The sequence below is a fragment of the Triticum aestivum genome, chromosome 3A (genome assembly GCF_018294505.1).
Source record: "Triticum aestivum cultivar Chinese Spring chromosome 3A, IWGSC CS RefSeq v2.1, whole genome shotgun sequence".
NCBI classification, from domain to species: Eukaryota; Viridiplantae; Streptophyta; class Magnoliopsida; order Poales; family Poaceae; genus Triticum; species Triticum aestivum.
In genome coordinates this window covers 432061514-432079060 of record NC_057800.1, presented here as the reverse complement: position 1 = coordinate 432079060, position 17547 = coordinate 432061514, and the positions used below count along the sequence as shown (strand labels likewise).

The 17547-nt window shown below is 44.2% G+C and overlaps 2 protein-coding genes across 5 annotated transcripts; one reads left to right on the top strand and one right to left on the bottom strand.

Moving 5' to 3' along the window:
* Window positions 1-1966: 1966 nt before the first annotated feature.
* Window positions 1967-9563, top strand: LOC123061519 (uncharacterized). 2 transcript variants are annotated; one of them, XM_044484645.1, is made up of 14 exons: window positions 1967-2629; window positions 2717-2803; window positions 4135-4244; window positions 4395-4445; window positions 4569-4740; window positions 4852-5172; window positions 5279-5479; window positions 5585-6067; window positions 6158-6367; window positions 6976-7164; window positions 7437-7600; window positions 7982-8140; window positions 8561-8639; window positions 8871-9563. In XM_044484645.1, exons 1-14 carry the CDS (start codon window positions 2153-2155, stop codon window positions 9309-9311), a joined length of 3144 nt encoding a protein of 1047 aa, XP_044340580.1. In that variant the 5' UTR covers window positions 1967-2152; the 3' UTR covers window positions 9312-9563. The 2 variants fall into 2 exon arrangements, with proteins under 2 accessions (XP_044340580.1, XP_044340581.1); XM_044484646.1 differs by lacking the exon at window positions 8871-9563 and having other exon boundaries at window positions 8545-8639.
* Window positions 9564-10764: 1201 nt separating this feature from the next.
* LOC123061521 (uncharacterized) lies at window positions 10765-16279 on the bottom strand. Of its 3 annotated transcripts, none has more exons than XM_044484649.1 (3): window positions 16045-16279; window positions 14094-14196; window positions 10765-13179 (listed from the first exon to the last, which is right to left on the bottom strand). In XM_044484649.1, the coding sequence occupies exon 3, from the start codon at window positions 12917-12919 to the stop codon at window positions 11030-11032; it is 1890 nt and encodes a 629-aa protein (XP_044340584.1). In that variant the 5' UTR covers window positions 12920-13179; window positions 14094-14196; window positions 16045-16279; the 3' UTR covers window positions 10765-11029. The 3 variants fall into 3 exon arrangements, with proteins under 3 accessions (XP_044340584.1, XP_044340582.1, XP_044340583.1); XM_044484647.1 differs by having other exon boundaries at window positions 10765-13182; window positions 14132-14196; XM_044484648.1 differs by having other exon boundaries at window positions 14132-14196.
* Window positions 16280-17547: the final 1268 nt, after the last annotated feature.

Here is a 17547-nt window from a genome sequence, read left to right as displayed (position 1 = left end):
CTATACTCTCTCTAAATTATTTAAGCCTGCATGTGCCAATCTTGGGGGGGGCACGACACACCCAACAACGCACTAAGCTCCGCCGCTGCCCACCATGTCGTCGCCGTTGGATCTTGCGCCGCCGCATCTGGGTCCCGCCGCCACCATGGGAGCGAGAAGCTTCAATCCGCGTGAGAGATGTGAGAGAGTGAGCGGGCAGTGACGGCTGTTTCCCTAAAGGGAAATGTTTCGACTGAGCCGGTCCCGACTGGCCGTTAACGACCGTTTCCCAGCATCACCAACTAAAATCGGAACGTGGGCAGTTTGCCACGTCAAAAACGGGATAAAAGAAATACTCAATGCTTTTGACCATTGTCAATTTTTTGAAGCGGTTTTTAAAGGGAGACTATTCCCATCAACCGGCGGATGCTACTATTGCATCGATCTTCTCCATCGGCAGACACGTGTCCTCGTGGTCCGAGAAGCAGCACGTGCCCCTTCTCTAGAAACACCACGCGCATTGCATCTCCTTCCCCGCCTCTTTATGCCTGCTTGCAGCCATGGCCGCCACTCGAGTGTGCACGCCCGAGCACCGCTCTAGCCACCATCGGCCCAGCTGTGCCGCCCCAGCCTCCCGTCTCATCCTTCGTCGTCGCTCTGGTCGGCGATGCATTTTATACTTTTCGCAACAAGAACCTTGTTGCAGAAGACCTTCGACAACATCATCTTTGTTGCATAAATCTCGATTGACATTGCATACGATGTCATCATTTTCGGTGAAAAATCTTCGCAACATCGTTCATGTAAAAGTCCTCCCGCAACATCATCTATGTTGCAAACAGTAAAAACGAAAAAAATATCCCACAACACCGCCTATGTTGCAAAAGTCCCCCGGCAACATCATCTATGTTGCAAAATGTAAAGACGAAATGAAATATTTCCGCAACACCGCCTATGTTGCAAAAGTCCTCCGGCAACATCATCTATGTTGCAAAAAAAGGTGAAGACGAAAATAAAAAAAAATCGAGCAAACAAAACGCTTTCGGTGTTTTTACAACAAAGCTGTTGTTGCAGAGCGAGCTACGCAATATCTACCTTGTTGCAATCGTGCCGCACCTCATCCGGGAGATCTGACGGCTATACGTGGCCCAATCCAGTGGCTTCGGAGGCGGTTGATATTTTCAATTGCTCTATGGGCAGACGTGTAGCGTTCCCTTTTTTAAAGTAAAAGGCAGACAATTATCTGCCTTATGTTTTTGATGCGGTGTTTTTTGCGAATTGTAAAGTGATGTTTTTTTCTTTTTTGCGTTCCACTCGTATATGTAGCAACACAACACATGTCCCAGCCGCATAGACGCGCTGCATTGCGTCAGCCGTCAGCAGCGGGGCGGCATATCTTCTCCTTTGGCCGGACGCAACGCCCGCTTTGTGGCCGCCACGGCTGGATCTTTCGGCCACGGAGCCGCCCGGCTCTCCCCCTCCCCTCTACCCTCCCTTCCCCAGTTGAGGTAACAAGCATGTACCCCACCCCACCGTGCCCAGACTTTACGGTCGAACGACGAACGACGAACGACGAATCACCGCTCTCGCTTTTCCCTGCCACTTTCCCCCCTGCGTGCTTTCGTTCATTTTCTGATTAATTTTATTTCCGTCCCAGGCAAGTAGCGGTGCGGCGCACGAGAAAAAACATGTCGCTAGAGACTGCAAAACAGATACCTTGTAAACGGCTCACCCTCGAGGCTGCCACGCGGGCCCGAAAGAAGTCAGCCCACCTGTCATACCCCATAACAGCCATGACGGCGTCGCGGCAGCATGACACGCAGCCCGAGACGTGGTAACTCCATCCGGTTTCCGAAACACGCGGCCCCATGCTTCGCGACCGCGAGGCTAAACCCCCGAAACCCCGCCGTCCGATCAAAATCCGACGCCCCAGCGTCGCCTTGCCCCTCCGCCTTAAACCACACCAGGCCCCTTCGTCCTCGCCAGTCGCCCCCATCCCTCTCAGACCAAACGAACGAAACAGGCGGAGCGCAACGCCTCCTTCGCTAAATACGACTCACGAGTCTTCCACAGTCCCCAGCTCTCCTCAACTGCTTCGCTTCTAATCGCTCGCTCCCTCGCTCGCCATGCTCTCTGCGGCCGCGGCCGCCCCGAAACCCTAGGCCGAGCGCCGATGGGCTCCCTCGACAGCGCCGCCGGGTCGGGGAGCTACAAGCGCGCGGCGGCGCCGGCCCCGGTGCCGCGCACCCCGGCGGGCGGCGGGGGCGCGGCGCGGAGGCCGGGCGTGAGATCCAGGCTCGCGCGGTTCGTGCTCGTCGACAAGGTGGACTTCCTTCAGTGGATCGGCACCGGCGCCGCCTTCTTCTTCGTCACCATTCTCGTGTACACCTTCCTCCCCGGATCGCTCGTCGTCGAGAACCCGACGATGCTGCTCCCTTCGCGACGCGCCAGCGGGGGACGGGGGCGGGGCGGGACCGAAGCCGTGCTGCCTCGCGGCCTCGGCGGGCTGGAGACCGGCGAGGGCCTCACGTTCGAGCCCACGAGGCTGCGGGACAAGTGGGCGAGGGAGCGGAGTCAGGATGCTCAGAGCTTGGCGGAGCTCGGGAGACCCGTCAAGAGGGTCGGGGCCCGGAAGCCGCGCCTCGCCTTGGTGAGTTGTTGAGCTGGGCTGGGCGGTGTTTGAGTTCTGTTTTCTCGCGATTCTGGCTCTGATTTTTTTTCATTGCACTTCGTTTAGGTGTTTGGGGATCTCTCTCCCGACGCAATGCAGCTTCAGATGATCAGCGTCGCCTCGGTGCTGGAGGCGATGGGCTACGAAATGAAGGTGCGTGGCTCAACTGCTTTCTTCTGAATACCGGAACGCGTCTTGCCGTGTCTTTATTGTTTCCTTCATTAGTTGGTTTGCTTCCACAAGTGATATTCCTTGATGGTATACACAGCAAGTTCAGATTCCGTATCTGATGTACTATTCGTAATGCAACTAATCTCTTAGTTCTGATTTCGACGTTCACACTTCCTAGTATAGCAGTTCCACGAGAGGTAGCATGAGGTATCACTGTCAGTACCTCCTACTTTCGGAGGTGGCAACAATCAAATCTGATTTATGCAGTGCAAGTCTTAGTGATATTTTGTTAGACTAATGGAGTATATAACGCGTATATGTATCCTAATTATCCCTATGTGCGTTATGGTATGCTTGAACGATGGTTGGTGTTCCCCCCTGAACCCTCCTTCTACCTTTGCGCTCTTTCAGCAAGTTTGATATTTTGATCACTGCTAGTTCATGAGCACTTAGGGATGAAATAGGATCTTTGTTGAAATAAAATCTGTACTATATGCACGGATTATTCATTTCTATTGTTTTGTCTTCTTTGTATGGTGCATGATCATTATGTTGCAGAAACTTTTGCATGTGCATAGGTTCTAAAGTGCTGTATTAAGTTTATGGGCCGAAGAGTCGACTCTTTTCGCCGGGGTGCGATGCATAGACTAGTGGACCATGCTTGCTACAAATACCACATTAGACCCTGCTTGGAATCGGTGTAAGCTTATAGACCCGGATTTAATTTACAGGTGTATATTACCGGTTGCAGCGTGATTTCCGCCTGGAATAAACACGATGGCTGGAGGTCTGTATCGGTTACGGGGGTATTTAGGAGCCAATCAACAATCCAAGTGGGGCCTTACTAGTTGACTACACTGCAAAATTTGGAGTGGGAGCCAGAAATACATGGCCACTTTCTGAATCAGCACAACATCTTGCTATCAGTATTAGGTTATCAGAGGCAGGGAGCTAGGTTGATACTTTGAGCTTACTAGGAAGTACATCTCTTTTGGAGTGGTCTCGGTCTAACATGAGCTCAGTCTTATAGCGGGTTGCACAATTAGTCGAGCCACTAGTTGTCCTTGACGAGTCACGTCTAGTCAACAAGTTGGTTGTCTAGTCCAACTATTCAAGTTGAGATGTCTAGCCAAAACCCAAGTACCGAGGCATAGATTACTTGAATCACTCTTATCATCGTGTGTATCTATGGTCTTCTGCACAAAACTTGAACTGCACAAGTACCCAAACCAAAATGGATGCGCATGATTGAAATGTCATAAACTCCCTGTCTGTATGTTGCTATTAATCCGCTTTGCAAATTTTCAATGCAGGTTTTCTCATTTGAGGATGGCCCATGTAGTAGTATTTGGAGTACTATTGGCATACCAGTTGAGATCTTACCTGTGGACACAAAGTTACTCACTTCTATAGATTGGCTAGAGTAAGTTTTAAAGTATATCTTGCCAGTTCTTTGCTTATATTACTTACTGCATATTGTCTCATAATGTAGCATTTTTAACTTGAAAATAGTATGTAGCCTCAGCCTCACATCCTAATCATTTCCTCACCAGGTTTATTTGTATTTCTGCAGCTATGATGGCATGCTTGTAAACTCAATTGAAGCAAGGCCAGTATTTTCAAGGTAGTTATGAAACAAGGACTGTGACTACATATTTCAGATTATTCTAAGGTGTTTGCACAAAGTCAGGTGTTTAATTTTGACCACTTCCAAATGTTTACTCAAAGTTAATGTGTCTTGCTGCAGTCTTCTGCAGGAGCCTTTCAAATCCGTACCTGTCATTTGGACTGTGCAAGAGACTTCCCTCGCTCATTGTATTAGGGAATATAAGTCTAGTGGAATGACTCAAATCCTAGGTGGTTGGCAAGAAGTCTTTAGCAGGGCAAATGTTATAGTTTTTCCCAACTACATATTGCCGGTATTTAAGCTATTCTCATACTACTAAATTTGACGAATTAATAATGTTTGCATTTTTATGTAGATCCCCCAGCCTGACATAAGATTATTTTATTATATTCATTTCCTGCAGGTGATGTATGCTGCATTTGATTCTGGTAACTATTTCGTGATTCCAGGTTCTCCTGCACCAGCATTTCAAGCTGATAGATTCATTGCGAAAAATTATGACAAAGATGTGAGAATCAGCCTGAGTTTAGGTCCAAGAGATTTTGTAATTGCTATGGTTGGTAGTCAGTTTTCATATGATGGGCTTTTGATGGAAGAGGCACTTGTCTTGCAAGCAGTAGGACCTCTTTTACAGCAGTATCCTTCTGAGAATAGCACACAGACTGAACTGAAAGTGAGAATCTTGACAGGAAACCAAACTGATAAGCATAGGATAGCTCTTGAGGTTAGGATGTACAACCATGCTGTCTTTCATCGTTTGAATTCACTATTTAGAGGTCATAAACCTTTAAATTGCATCTAACTGCTTGGTATTGCTCTAATAATCATAGGCCATTGCTTTAAATGTTGGCTTCTCAAGAGGTGCAGTGGAGCATGTTGCTGTTGAAGATACTGACAATCTCCTTGCTATAGCTAACCTTGTCATATACTGTTCTTGCCTTGATGAGCAATCCTTCCCCGGTGTGCTAGTTGAAGCTATGATTCTTGAGAAGCTGGTTATAGCTCCGGACCTTGGAATGATCACAAAATATGTATGCTCATGATGTCTCAAATTTTATTGGCATTGCATTTATCAACACAATACCTTACCATTGCACATCTTATCATAAGCTAACACTGTTTTCTTGATGGCTTAGATTGATGATGGGATAAATGGACTCCTTTTTCCAAGAAAGAATATCGCCATGTTAAGCCAAGTCCTACTGCAAGTGGTATCAAATGGGGAACTATCCGATCTAGGGAAAAATATTGCATCAGTTGGTAAAGCCCGTGCGAAGGATCTGATGGCTTCTGAAACCATTGAAGGCTATGCTGTACTATTGGAAAATGTTATCAAGTTTCCTTCCGAAACACTGACCCCGTTAAGTGCTGGGGAGATACCTTTACCTTTGAAACAAGAGTGGAAATGGCATCTATTTGAGGATGTGAAGAACTTATACAATGTGAATGAAAGTTTGGCTGACTGCAAGATGCTCCAGAAAATGGATTGGCACAGGAACAGAAAGGATGACCCTCACAGTATTACACCAAAGATTGATGAAACGTTCTCTGCTATTGCATGGAAGGAAGAAAGAGCAAATGGTATTATGAGCGCCAAAATGAAATTGGAAGAAGAGTATGTAAGTATTGACGTAAATTTGATATTTAACACATCACTTTTCATCGTTTTAACAATGCATGCTAAGTAATTTGATTGGATTGTTATGCAGTTGAAGGAGAGGAGTGACCAACCTCATGGAACATGGGAGGAAGTGTATAGAAATGTCAAAAGGGTGGATAGGATGAAAAATGAATTGCATGAAAGAGATGAAAAGGAGCTTGAACGGACAGGTCAGCCACTCTGTATATACGAACCCTTCTATGGGGAGGGAACTTGGCCCTTTCTGCATCAAAGCTCTCTGTATCGTGGAATTGGCCTGGTAAGCTGTTTTCACCTCTTAGCAGTAACCAAGTTATTCAGAATGTTAAATGGTCAGCCTGAATGCTTCAAATGTACACATTTAAAAACCATCTCTGATATTATAAACCATGAGATCTAAAATCTGTAGCCGACCTTCTATAAATGTCATATTCCTTGTACCATGGCTGGTTGTACATGTTAAATGGGGAGTGTGACAGTGTGAACACAACTTTTGATGGAACTAAGATTTGCATTGCTTCCTGCATACAACTAATGCAAACTCATCTAGGTGTTAACATATATAACTGCCATGTATACCATTGAGTCAGATTTGGATTGCTAAGATTTAGTCACTTGAGGAGATATCTGATCGAACTAAACTTAATCCAACAACCCATGTGGTGACTGGTGACTTTACATATAGATGCAAATATGTGTATATTATTTATTTCTTCTTCCACTAAAATAAATAAATACGTATTTCTTCTTTGTTTTAAATTATTTTTTATCACTGGATTAATACTAATGGAACGGATGTTGGTATGTGGCTAGCCAGAATATATTTGGCTACTCTTAAGAAATATTTCAATGGCTTAAATTGATCACATGAAGTTTGTTTTCCATTAGTCTTCAAAAGGTCGAAGATTCGGAGCAGATGACATTGATGCTTCTTCTCGTCTCCCGCTGCTCAACAGTGGGTACTACAGAGATATCCTTGGCGAATTTGGAGCTTTCTTTGCTCTGGCTAACAGAATTGACCGGATACACAAGAATTCTTGGATAGGATTTCAATCCTGGAGGGTGACTGCAAGAAAGGTAAAATGATTTTTGTTTTGATATCAAAGAGGTCTTTGTATTTTGGTTATTTTTATTTTGGGGTACCACTGATTCTCAATGAATATGATAGATATAAGAATGATTTGGGCATTATTCTTTGTACAGAACCTGTGCATTGGATGTCACTGCCTAATATGTTGTCAAGCTGTAGATATGAATTTTCCTTTTGATGATGCAATGTAGATTAGTTATCCAGGTCATGCATAATTGTTAGCATCCTATTTATATTTACCATCCCATTTCCTAAGCAGGCGAACTTGTCAAAAAATGCTGAATCTGCAATGTTGGAAGCTATTCAAACTCAAAAGCATGGAGATGCCTTCTACTTTTGGGTTCGTATGGACCAAGATCCAAGAAATCATGCTAATCAAGATTTCTGGTCCCTCTGTGATGCGATTAATGCTGGGAACTGCAGGTCATCTATTTAACCATGTTTCATAGGTTGCACTGTTGCATGTTGTTTTGCAAATGTTCTAGTTTTAACAGATATTGTATTGGATTGGGCAATAAGTTGTTCTAAAAACATGTTACCAACCATCATTTCTTACAGAGTACTCCCTCCGTAAAGAAACATAAGAGTGCTTAGATCATTGAAGTAGTGATCTAAATGCTCTTATATTTCTTTACAGAGGAAGTAACATTTTAGAGAATCTTACTGCCCTTTCTGGCCTACCATGTTTACAGAACTAAAGTTGCTATTTCACGAACTGTTTAAAGTAGAATTTTTGGCTGTGGTGCCAAACTGAACTGCTTTGTTTTACAACAAACTAATTTTCTTCATAGTTCTGTCCTGAAGGTTAGCTGTTTTGGAGGCTTTTCAAAGGATATATGGCTTGCAGCTTGATGGAGATTTGAATTCTCTGCCACGTATGCCTAATGATGGAGACACGTGGTCTGTGATGCAAAGTTGGGTTATGCCTACGAGATCATTCCTGGAATTTGTAATGTTCTCAAGGTAACATTTTTTTTGAAGTATTATTATAGCCAAACCATATAGCTAGTACTTTTTTTAACTGTAGATATGGAAATCCTGGTGCACTGGCTAGTTGGTCGTTGCCTTGTATATGCATTTCAAGTGATCTACTACCGTGAGCATAAAAAAGTACTCCTGCATATACACAGGCTGTAAAAAAGTGATCTACTACTGTTAAGAATTTCATAGCCTGTGTATATACTGTCTCCAATAACGCCCAGCGATGGTTAAAGTAGTATGTGTGTATTTTTTACTGTTTAAGTATATAGCCTTGTTGTTGCATGTGCTGACATTGGGCTAAGGTCCAAAGAGGACTTGGTTTGTTTTAAGTCCTGCGTTATATGGTTCAAATTCTTTTATATATATACTCAGTTGGTGTTTTACAGAGATGCTGTTTTGTAGGATGTTTGTAGATGCGCTGGATGCACAGATGTACGACAAGCATAATCAAACTGGGCATTGCATCTTGAGTCTCCACAGGGTGAGCGCCTCTATCACAGTATTAGACAATATAGTTAATACCCTTCCTAGTCCTGTCACAGTGATATACTGATATAGAACATTCGAACACTTCTGGCTGGAACAAAAGAACAGCTGATCACTTTTACAGGAAATGAAATCTGACCTATATGTTTGTGATATATGATAGTTATGCTATTTCCACCTCGAAAACCTGTGACCGTTGCTCTCTTGTTGATATGTACATGCACAGGACAAGCACTGCTACTCTGGTGTTCTCGAGTTGATTGTAAACGTTTGGGCGTTCCACAGTGCACGGCGGATGGTGTATGTAAACCCAGAGACTGGTGCAATGCAGGAGCAGCATCCGCTGGAGGGCAGGAGAGGTCAGATGTCAATCCAGTGGTTCTCCTACGCTACTCTGAAGAGCATGGACGAAGACTTGGCAGAAGAGGCTGATGCGGACCACCCCGACAGAAGGTGGCTCTGGCCACAAACTGGCGAAGTTGTGTGGCAAGGTCTGTACGAGCGGGAGAGGACCATGCGGCAGCAGGAGAAGGAGCGAAGGAAGCAACAGACCAAAGACAAGATCCAGAGAATGAAGAAGAGGGCTCGGCAAAAAACCATAGGGAGGTATATAAAGCCACCGTCAGATGATGCCGGTCGCTTAAACGACACAAGGACGGACATTTGATTGAGTAGCGCTTAACCACATACTTAGGGCAGTTATTCATTCTTCAGGAAATTTTGTTCATTCTTTGTTTTCTGCTAATTTCCTAACTGGTTGCTCCCAAGTGGGTGTGATTATTTTTGTCCAGTTTTGCCCTGTAACATAACTAGGCCATCGAGTTGCGATCGTAGGTGTAAATTTGGCTTTGCGATGGAGCTTCTGTTGACCCCGTTCACGTTCTCCTTCGTAGCCACGGTAACTGATTCTCTTGGAACATTGTACTGAGCGTCTTCCTATGCTGACCGTACTGTGCATTGCCTTTACTCTTGAGTTAACTGCATATCATCTCCTTTTCCTTGTCGGGGATCATTCATGTTGCGTGTTGGTTCAGGAAGAACCAGTGCACTAGAGGTTTCGTTTGACACTGGTGCAGGACGCCTATATGGAATTTCTGGAGGAAACCACCACCTGGAAGTCAGATTCCCAGGGTCGTTGGTGTTAGGCTCAAACATCTAACCCTTTGCATACTCCAAGTCTAACTCTAGCCCAATAATTCGACACAATTGTAACATTTGGTACCCTGGCTATCTTGTGCCTGGCCACAAGCTTCCCTGGAACCTGCCTCACATCTCTTCTTTCTTTTTTCTTTGAAGCAACATCTCTTCTTTTTTAGCGAAACTCCCGAGCTTTATTGATCAATGATAACATATTTTACATAGCCCGGGCCTCCAAAAGCCATACATGGCGGTCTGGTACCAAATCTAGAGAGTTTCTAGCATTTGATATATGGGCATCAACATTCATCTCTTGACGTTCATGGTACTAAATCTAGAGTTTCATTCTTATTCTACTACTCTGAACAAGTGTTTTCATTTAGCTCAAAGTATTTGTCCTTTTCCTCTCACTTAGGGGAACAAGGTGGCACACAAGTTTGCTAGGAATTCCTATGATTCTACTCCCTCTGTTTCGAATTACTTGTCGCAGGTATGGATGTATCTAGATGTATTTTAGTTCTAGATACATCCATTTCTATGACGAGTAATTCGAAACGGAGGGAGTAATGCTGTAGTTTCTTGGGAGGCTGATCCTTCGTAGATTATCCTAGTTGAACTTGTTAGTGATGTAACAAGTATTTGATTTGAATAGTGTGCCACAGGTTTCAGAAAAAATCTAGAGAGATTCTAGCAATGATATGTGCATCAACATTCATCTCTCGACGTTCATGGTACTAAATCTAGAGAGTTTCTAGCAATGATAATATGCATCAACATTCATCTCTTGACGCGACTGAGAATTATCTGATGGCTCACAAAAAAAAAGAGAATTATCTGATGAATAATCGATAACCAAATAACCCTCATCCGACCAATATAGGACAGACTTCTACCCAGTACCCACCAAAAAATATCGTACTACATGCTGCACTATTACCAGAAACACAAAGGAAAGCAAACAGCGAAGAGACGACATCCAAGTAGGAACTGTGAAATAGTATCAGATTACACAAATTGTAATAAACACAAAGCAAGGGCAGTTTGACGACATTAATTAATTAATTACAATAACAGAGAAGCCCACAACGCTCTCCCTTATTTATTCTACACGGAGGATATATGTCCTACCACTTCCAAACAACTAGGACAACAATTGGTGAAATGTTGAACTTCATCCCGCCACAGCATTAGCTCTGGAAACAGATCAAAACTTGAAGCAACCAATTCTTGATGAGAATGTCCGCCCACTCACATCCACGCCATCATGACAGAGGCCCCGTTCTCCGAGTTACCAACAGGGCCTGTGTGGTTTCCGCCGCGAGAAAGCAGCGCCAGCAGCCCGCCGCCATGCACCCTGCCCTCCGGCAATGGAGGCTCCGACTGCATCGAAACAGGATCAACCTTCACTGCCGCAGCAATTTCCATCTCGTCCGGTTTAACATCTGTGGCGAAGTGGTGGATCACAGGGCCTAATGTACCACCACCATGAACACAGTGGTCCTGGACTAGAGCGGTGTGAGCTGAACAGAGGCCAGTCTTGCTGCGAGCAAATTTATCACACTGCTCTGTGCCAATACCGAAGCTCGAGTCCGGCAGGCCCCATGAGCAGCGCTTGCCTCCCCCGTGCGCCTTGCAGAAATCAGTGCTCCCCTGCGCACTCTTCACACAGCCGTCGAACCTGCATCTCTTGCCACCACCATGGCGCACACAGTACTCCGTCCGCCCTCTAGCACTCTTAGTGCAATCGGAAATAGCGCACCTCTTCCCACCACCATGCGCAACACAGTACTGCGTCCCGCCATGCACACTCTTCGGGCACACTCCACCACCCTCAAATAAGCAGCGCTTGCCTCCTCCGTGGCCCTTGCAGTAAGGGGTGCTGCCTTCAGCTCCTTTGGTACAGCCCAAGAAAGTGCAGCGCTTGCCTCCACCATGCGCCTTGCAGAACTTTGTGCTTCCCTGTGCACCCTTTGCACATTCTGGAAACTGGCATCGCCTCCCACCCCCATGAGAGATGCAGAGGCCAGAATGACCTTCTGCGCTCTTGGTGCACTTCTCCTGCTGACACCTTTTTCCACCTCCATGCCTGATGCATAAGCCAGATCTTCCTCGGGCAGCACGGGAGCAGCCATCATTACTGCACCGGCGGCCACCGCCATGGGCAATGCAGTGGTCGGTGCGCCCTTCAGCGCTCTTTGTACATCCAAGAAACTCACATCTCCTCCCTCCACCATGGGCCTTGCAATATATGGTCCTTCCTTCAGCACCCTTCTGGCAACCAGGTTTCTGGCATCGCCTGCCACCACCATGGGCTATGCAATGCCCTGATGCACCTCTTGCCCCTTTCCCACATCCAGGGAACTGGCAGGTTTTAGTGTTAAGATTGCGCTGCTGAGGGTTAGTTACCACCGAAGTAGAGGCAACCGAGCTCTTCACACTTGCTGGCATAGTTGACGATATGACTGGCGAAGCTAAAGCACCATTCTCTTGTCTGGGTATCTTCGAAAATGGAAAGGCATATGTTGCTTCAGACGCATATGATGATGAAACCACAGAGTGCTCAAAACCCCAACTAGACGGTGCTGACCCATTCCCTATAATGGCTGGTAATGAATAGGTCACTGGTATGTCCAAGCCATCATGAATATTTGGTGACACCATATTTGTACAAGTGACAGCAGATTCAGGTGAGCCAGTGGATAAACTCAACTGAAGATCCAGTTTAGGAGATTTGGCCACCAAAGCAGCAGAGGATTTCCTTTGGAAGTGTGCAACATCATTGCCAAGGGAAAGCTCAAAATTCAAGCTAAGATCAACAGATGACTCCTCATCAGCCTCCTTTAGCGAGCATGGAGACATTGCACAAGCTGTGGCAGAGCTTACTTTGCTATTGTCAGATGAACTTGGTGAACGGCCTAAACCCAGAGTGAGTAATGCATCCCCAGTACCTTCTGCTCCCGCCATAGTACCCCACTTCCTTTTCAGGGCTTTTGTGTTAGTGAATGAAAAGCTGGAGTATGATGTGGAATCAAGTGTATCTCTATGCTGAGCAGTATGTTCAACTGAACTCTGGTAATGAGAAGTGTTCACCGAGTTGATTCTATCACCAAATCCAAGGCCATGAGAAGTTTTGTCCATTCCAATTCGGAAACATCAACCAATTAGTAAATGAAAAGAACCACCAGTTGACTGACTTCCTGGTATCATAACTTTATTTATGAACTTCTACTAGGTTAGAAAACTCAGAACAGCTTGCAACCCCCGCTAACAAAGCCAGATACATCATCACGATCCATTTCTCGCCAGTATGTATGGGGTGAGTGGGATGAAGTTTTGAACTGACCCTCAGTTTCTACTTAGAAACTTCCACAGTTCAGGCCAAACAGAAGGTGATGATCCTGCTGATTAGCAAAAAAATATGAGATGAGAATCTAGGAAGTCTCAACTACAAAGCTCATGCAGCAAAAGTAAAAAGAGATCCATAAAAGGCTACTTAACATTAAAGGGTCATAAAAATTGCATACAAAGGGAAAAGGAGACCACAACCAGGAGCAGCTATCTACTAAAAGGAGAGCACAGTCATGACATGTCCACTTCTGTCATGATCAACATATCTTAGAATTGTCGGTGTCTTTATAATTCAAAACAAAATTATGTTGGTTTACCCTAATGCTAAATCTTTCAACTCGTAAATTTAACAGACTCTGTTTATAATTTTGTAGTGACTTCAATAGTTAGCTTTCATAATCATATTCTCCCAAGATATTAGTACCTCCGTCCCAAATTACCTCTCTTAGATTTGTCTAGATACGGATGTATCTAACACTAAAACGTGTCTAGATACATCCGTATCTAGACAAATGTAAGACAAGTAATTCAGGACGGAGGGAGTATAAGATTATAACATTGCATAACATTGTTTTGAGATGAGTCTATATCTATCGTTTTTATTTGTTGATCTGTAAGTGCCTACACAGATCAAAGATCAGAAAGATTGATTACACATGTACTATATCAGTTGAGGGGACAACAAATCTCAGACCCTATAGATGGCAGGTGTAATTCAATATCGCAGTTCCAACTGTATTAAACATTTGTCATCTGTTGTTTATTTGAATACCAGCACTACATTATCTTATAACAAGTAATGAAGTTGAACAGCATGACGCCTTTTGCTCTGAACAGGAATACATGCTTCCTGTTAATTCTTTCATAAGAAACAGAACGTGCAGTTACATCTTTGATTTACATAAGATGACCAACAACAAGTACACTTCATAAGGTGCAGTAGCAAGAAAAATGTCGGTATGACCTTAAAATAAAGAAGATATCAAAGATGATGAATTATACCCAGTATGGCAGCACTCTCGCGGAGCCCAAGTGAGTTGAAAACACAGGAGTGAAATCAGTGGTCCCTGCAAAAATAACGTAGTCTTGTTAAAATTTATGGTGGATAAGAGATTGTAGATCATGCTAAATACATGTTTCACTTATCTATTTTTAGTGCACATCAGAAGGAAAATGTTAAAGTTGCTGACACTGTAGCCCACATATTATAGCTAAATTATGCCATGTTCCTTTTGCAAAACACATTATAGGAAGTACCAACCACAGGGTTATCAGAATAACACCAACTTCATGGAGATCCTATTCACTTACTACTAGCTCATCCTTTCTACAGTATTTTTTAAGTCCAGTATGTATTACTTGCCAGGAGATGATTGTATGACCAGTTTCTCGAAAAGAAGGAAAAAGGTAGCCTTCACTCAGTCTCACAACTAAAAGAGTTATAGTAAGGTCTTCAATTCTTCATATGCTTAGCGCACACATCAGATTCTTGTGCATGCCCTTACAAGTTGGGACAACCTAAAACTAGACGCCGCCTCAATCATATTGCATAACCAAACTTTGCCACAAGTATGGCACTTCGTGTATGGCTCTTATTTGTCTCACTACCACAACTATGGGATGCTGCACTTCCTTAGCATCCTGCCAGGCTGATAAAACGACGCTTCTGCCAAACATTGCAAAAGGTATGGTGACCAATTTCTTTGCGACAAGCCAAACCACAGTTGTTGGCAGTCTGGCAGTAGTTAGCCTAGATTTAACATTGTTGCATTTTTTTCGTCATAGGATTAGTGCCAGTGCTTTTGGAGGAGCCTCCAATCAATAAATATGCGACGATCCCATCAGCTATGATTTGCTTTTCAGATCAAACATTGACATCAATAGGTAATTACTCGTGAGACAGCCAGCCTTGTTATCCATGGCAACTGGCCAAGTCTTAATTCCCAAAACCTCGACGCCAACCCAAACCGTGCAATTGGACAATATTATGACAGGTTTTCACTAAGTTCGTGAGGAAACGCCAGTGAGTGTCTACCTTTTTTTACTACGCTTGAGAAATGATTTTTTCCCCGAAAAGTTGAGAAATGGAAATGTATAATACCCCTGAAGGGAGAAAACAGAGCAATCGATCACTTTGCTAAGCGATAAGACATTCATTATTATAACTCTAATTCTGTAGTTTTCTTCCCCGCAAAAAAAAACTCTAATTCTGTAATTAGCATTCGCAAGAATCTAAAGTTCTGTACATCAACCCAGCCATAATTTAACGAAGCAGGAACAGTGACAGGTGATACAAAGATCCACTGAAATGATCTTCCGTGTCCGTCATCGAATTAACAAGGGCAACCGAAACAGAGAAGACAAATCTGAGGAATGGCCCACGAAAAACTAGAAATCGGGAGCCATAATCTGCAACGACCTGGTATGATAAAAAGGAGTAAAGAAACAAATTCCGGCGGCGGCCGTTTGTATCACCAGATTGCTCACCCCGAACAGAAAGCACCAAAAAAGGGGGCGCAAAAGGCTGCATGCTAAAGGAAAGGAAAGGAAAGGAAAGCGCGCATAAATGAAAGCCGCCAAAGATTTCTCATCTCAGAGGAAAACCAACAAACAGGCCTGCCATGACTTTGTCTGCACATCACACAATCACAAGAACCATGAAAAGAAGAAACACGCACGCAGTCAGAGATGGAGATATCTAGAAGAAAAAAAACAGGTTTCAGAGAGCCGTGAATCTGGCACGAATCGGCGCAAAACCAAGGGCGGAAAGCGGGCAGGAAATCCCGGCGCGCATCGGCGACGATAACAGACGCGAGCACGGGCATCCCGGCAACGACGGTGAAGGCAAACGACATACATAGATATACATATGGAAGCAGGTAGGGAGGGCGAGGAGAATACGGCAGCCGACGCACCTTGGGTGTGGGTGGAGGATGAGGAGGAAGCGGGCGATCCAATCGACTGGGTCGCGAGGGGTGGCTAGGGTTTTGAGGCAGTTGCGCGAGCGCGAGAGACCCGGCGGCCGCGGCGAACAGCGGCCAGCAGACCAGATTTGTAGGGAGGGAAGGAAGGACGGGAGTTGAGCGGGGTTGAAGGAAAGCTCAGCGGAGAAAAACCGAGGACGCAGGCGGGCAGGGGGTGCTATAAAACAGAAAAGGGAGTGGGGCGGGGCGCCACAGGTAAATCGCTGTGGCCACCCCGTGAGGTGAGGTGATGAGGGCGAGCGGAATTGGAAAGCGGGCAAAAGGCAATGCACTCGTGCCTCCCCCTTTCCACCTGGTTTGGCATCTTGTCCAGGTACGACCGCTTCTCTTCTTTTGCTTGCTTCTACTCCCACCGCTACCACTTTTTTACTACTAGTACAAACATTCATCTTAAATTGGCATCTAAAAAACTCCTTCAGTCTTAAAATTCTTGTCTTAGATTTATCTAGATACGGATATTCTAATACTAAAACGTGACTTGATATATTCGCATTTAGACAAATCTAACACAAAATTTTTGGGACGGAGGGACTACAACAGTAGTAGTATAAGATGTTTTATTTATCTTTAATCAAATGTATGTAGACACATTTTAGCGTGTTTGTTCATTCGTTCAGTCGTACTGGAGCGAACAAAACAGGCCGTGTCGACACAAGAGCATTTTCACTACTATGGAAAACGATGGAAAGCAAAATCCACAATCGATCGGCCCGCATGTAGTGTATATTAAAATATCCAAAACATCTTGCATTTACTAGTACTACTAGTAAAATTTCAGGACTCAAAAATATTTTTTTAGTTGGCAAAGGGCATCATTAGGGATGCATTTTGCGGTGTGCTAAATGAATAGGATATAGTACTTGATATATTTGTTGTTTCCGATCGTAGTACAATAATTCTAATATTTATATATTTTTCAAATTATTGGGCTGATTGATCACATGGTTGTACCAAACATATTAAAATGGAGGTGCACATTTCGAATGAGCTGGTTCCTTCATTATCTTTGGTTTGGAAAGGTCCAAGTGGTGTTTATTTATAGGATTTAGCTACAAATCTGACGTCGGGTTTTTAAATATGGTAAATTTGACGCCCGAAATGACAAATTATGTTGTCGCGAGCATCACAATTTTTTAGCAAGCATGAAGAATCCTTGTCATGCTCTTTTTTTTTTGCTACGATGTTTAGCAAGGTTGTTGAAGAAAAATTGCCATGCTCGCAATAACGTAATTTGTCGTATCGAGCGTTAGATTTCACATGGTTAAAAATCTGACGTCGGGTTTTTAATCTTCTTGGATTATAAGCAATTTTAAGGTTTAGATGATGTCATAGATTGATCTTTAAATAAAATGATGAGAGAGGGAGAATGCCACATGGTTACAAAAATACTACTGTATGCGAATTTACGTACGGCTTGTCATTAATCGGGCTATT

Coding starts and splice junctions, on each gene's coding strand:
- LOC123061519 (XM_044484645.1), top strand. CDS start 2,153: ATGGGCTCCCTCGACAGCGCCGCCGGGTCGGGGAGCTACAAGCGCGCG. Junction 4,446..4,568: donor GCAAGGCCAGTATTTTCAAG/GTAGTTATGAAA, acceptor GTCTTGCTGCAG/TCTTCTGCAGGAGCCTTTCA. Junction 6,368..6,975: donor TGTATCGTGGAATTGGCCTG/GTAAGCTGTTTT, acceptor GTTTTCCATTAG/TCTTCAAAAGGTCGAAGATT.
- LOC123061521 (XM_044484649.1), bottom strand. CDS start 12,919: ATGGACAAAACTTCTCATGGCCTTGGATTTGGTGATAGAATCAACTCG.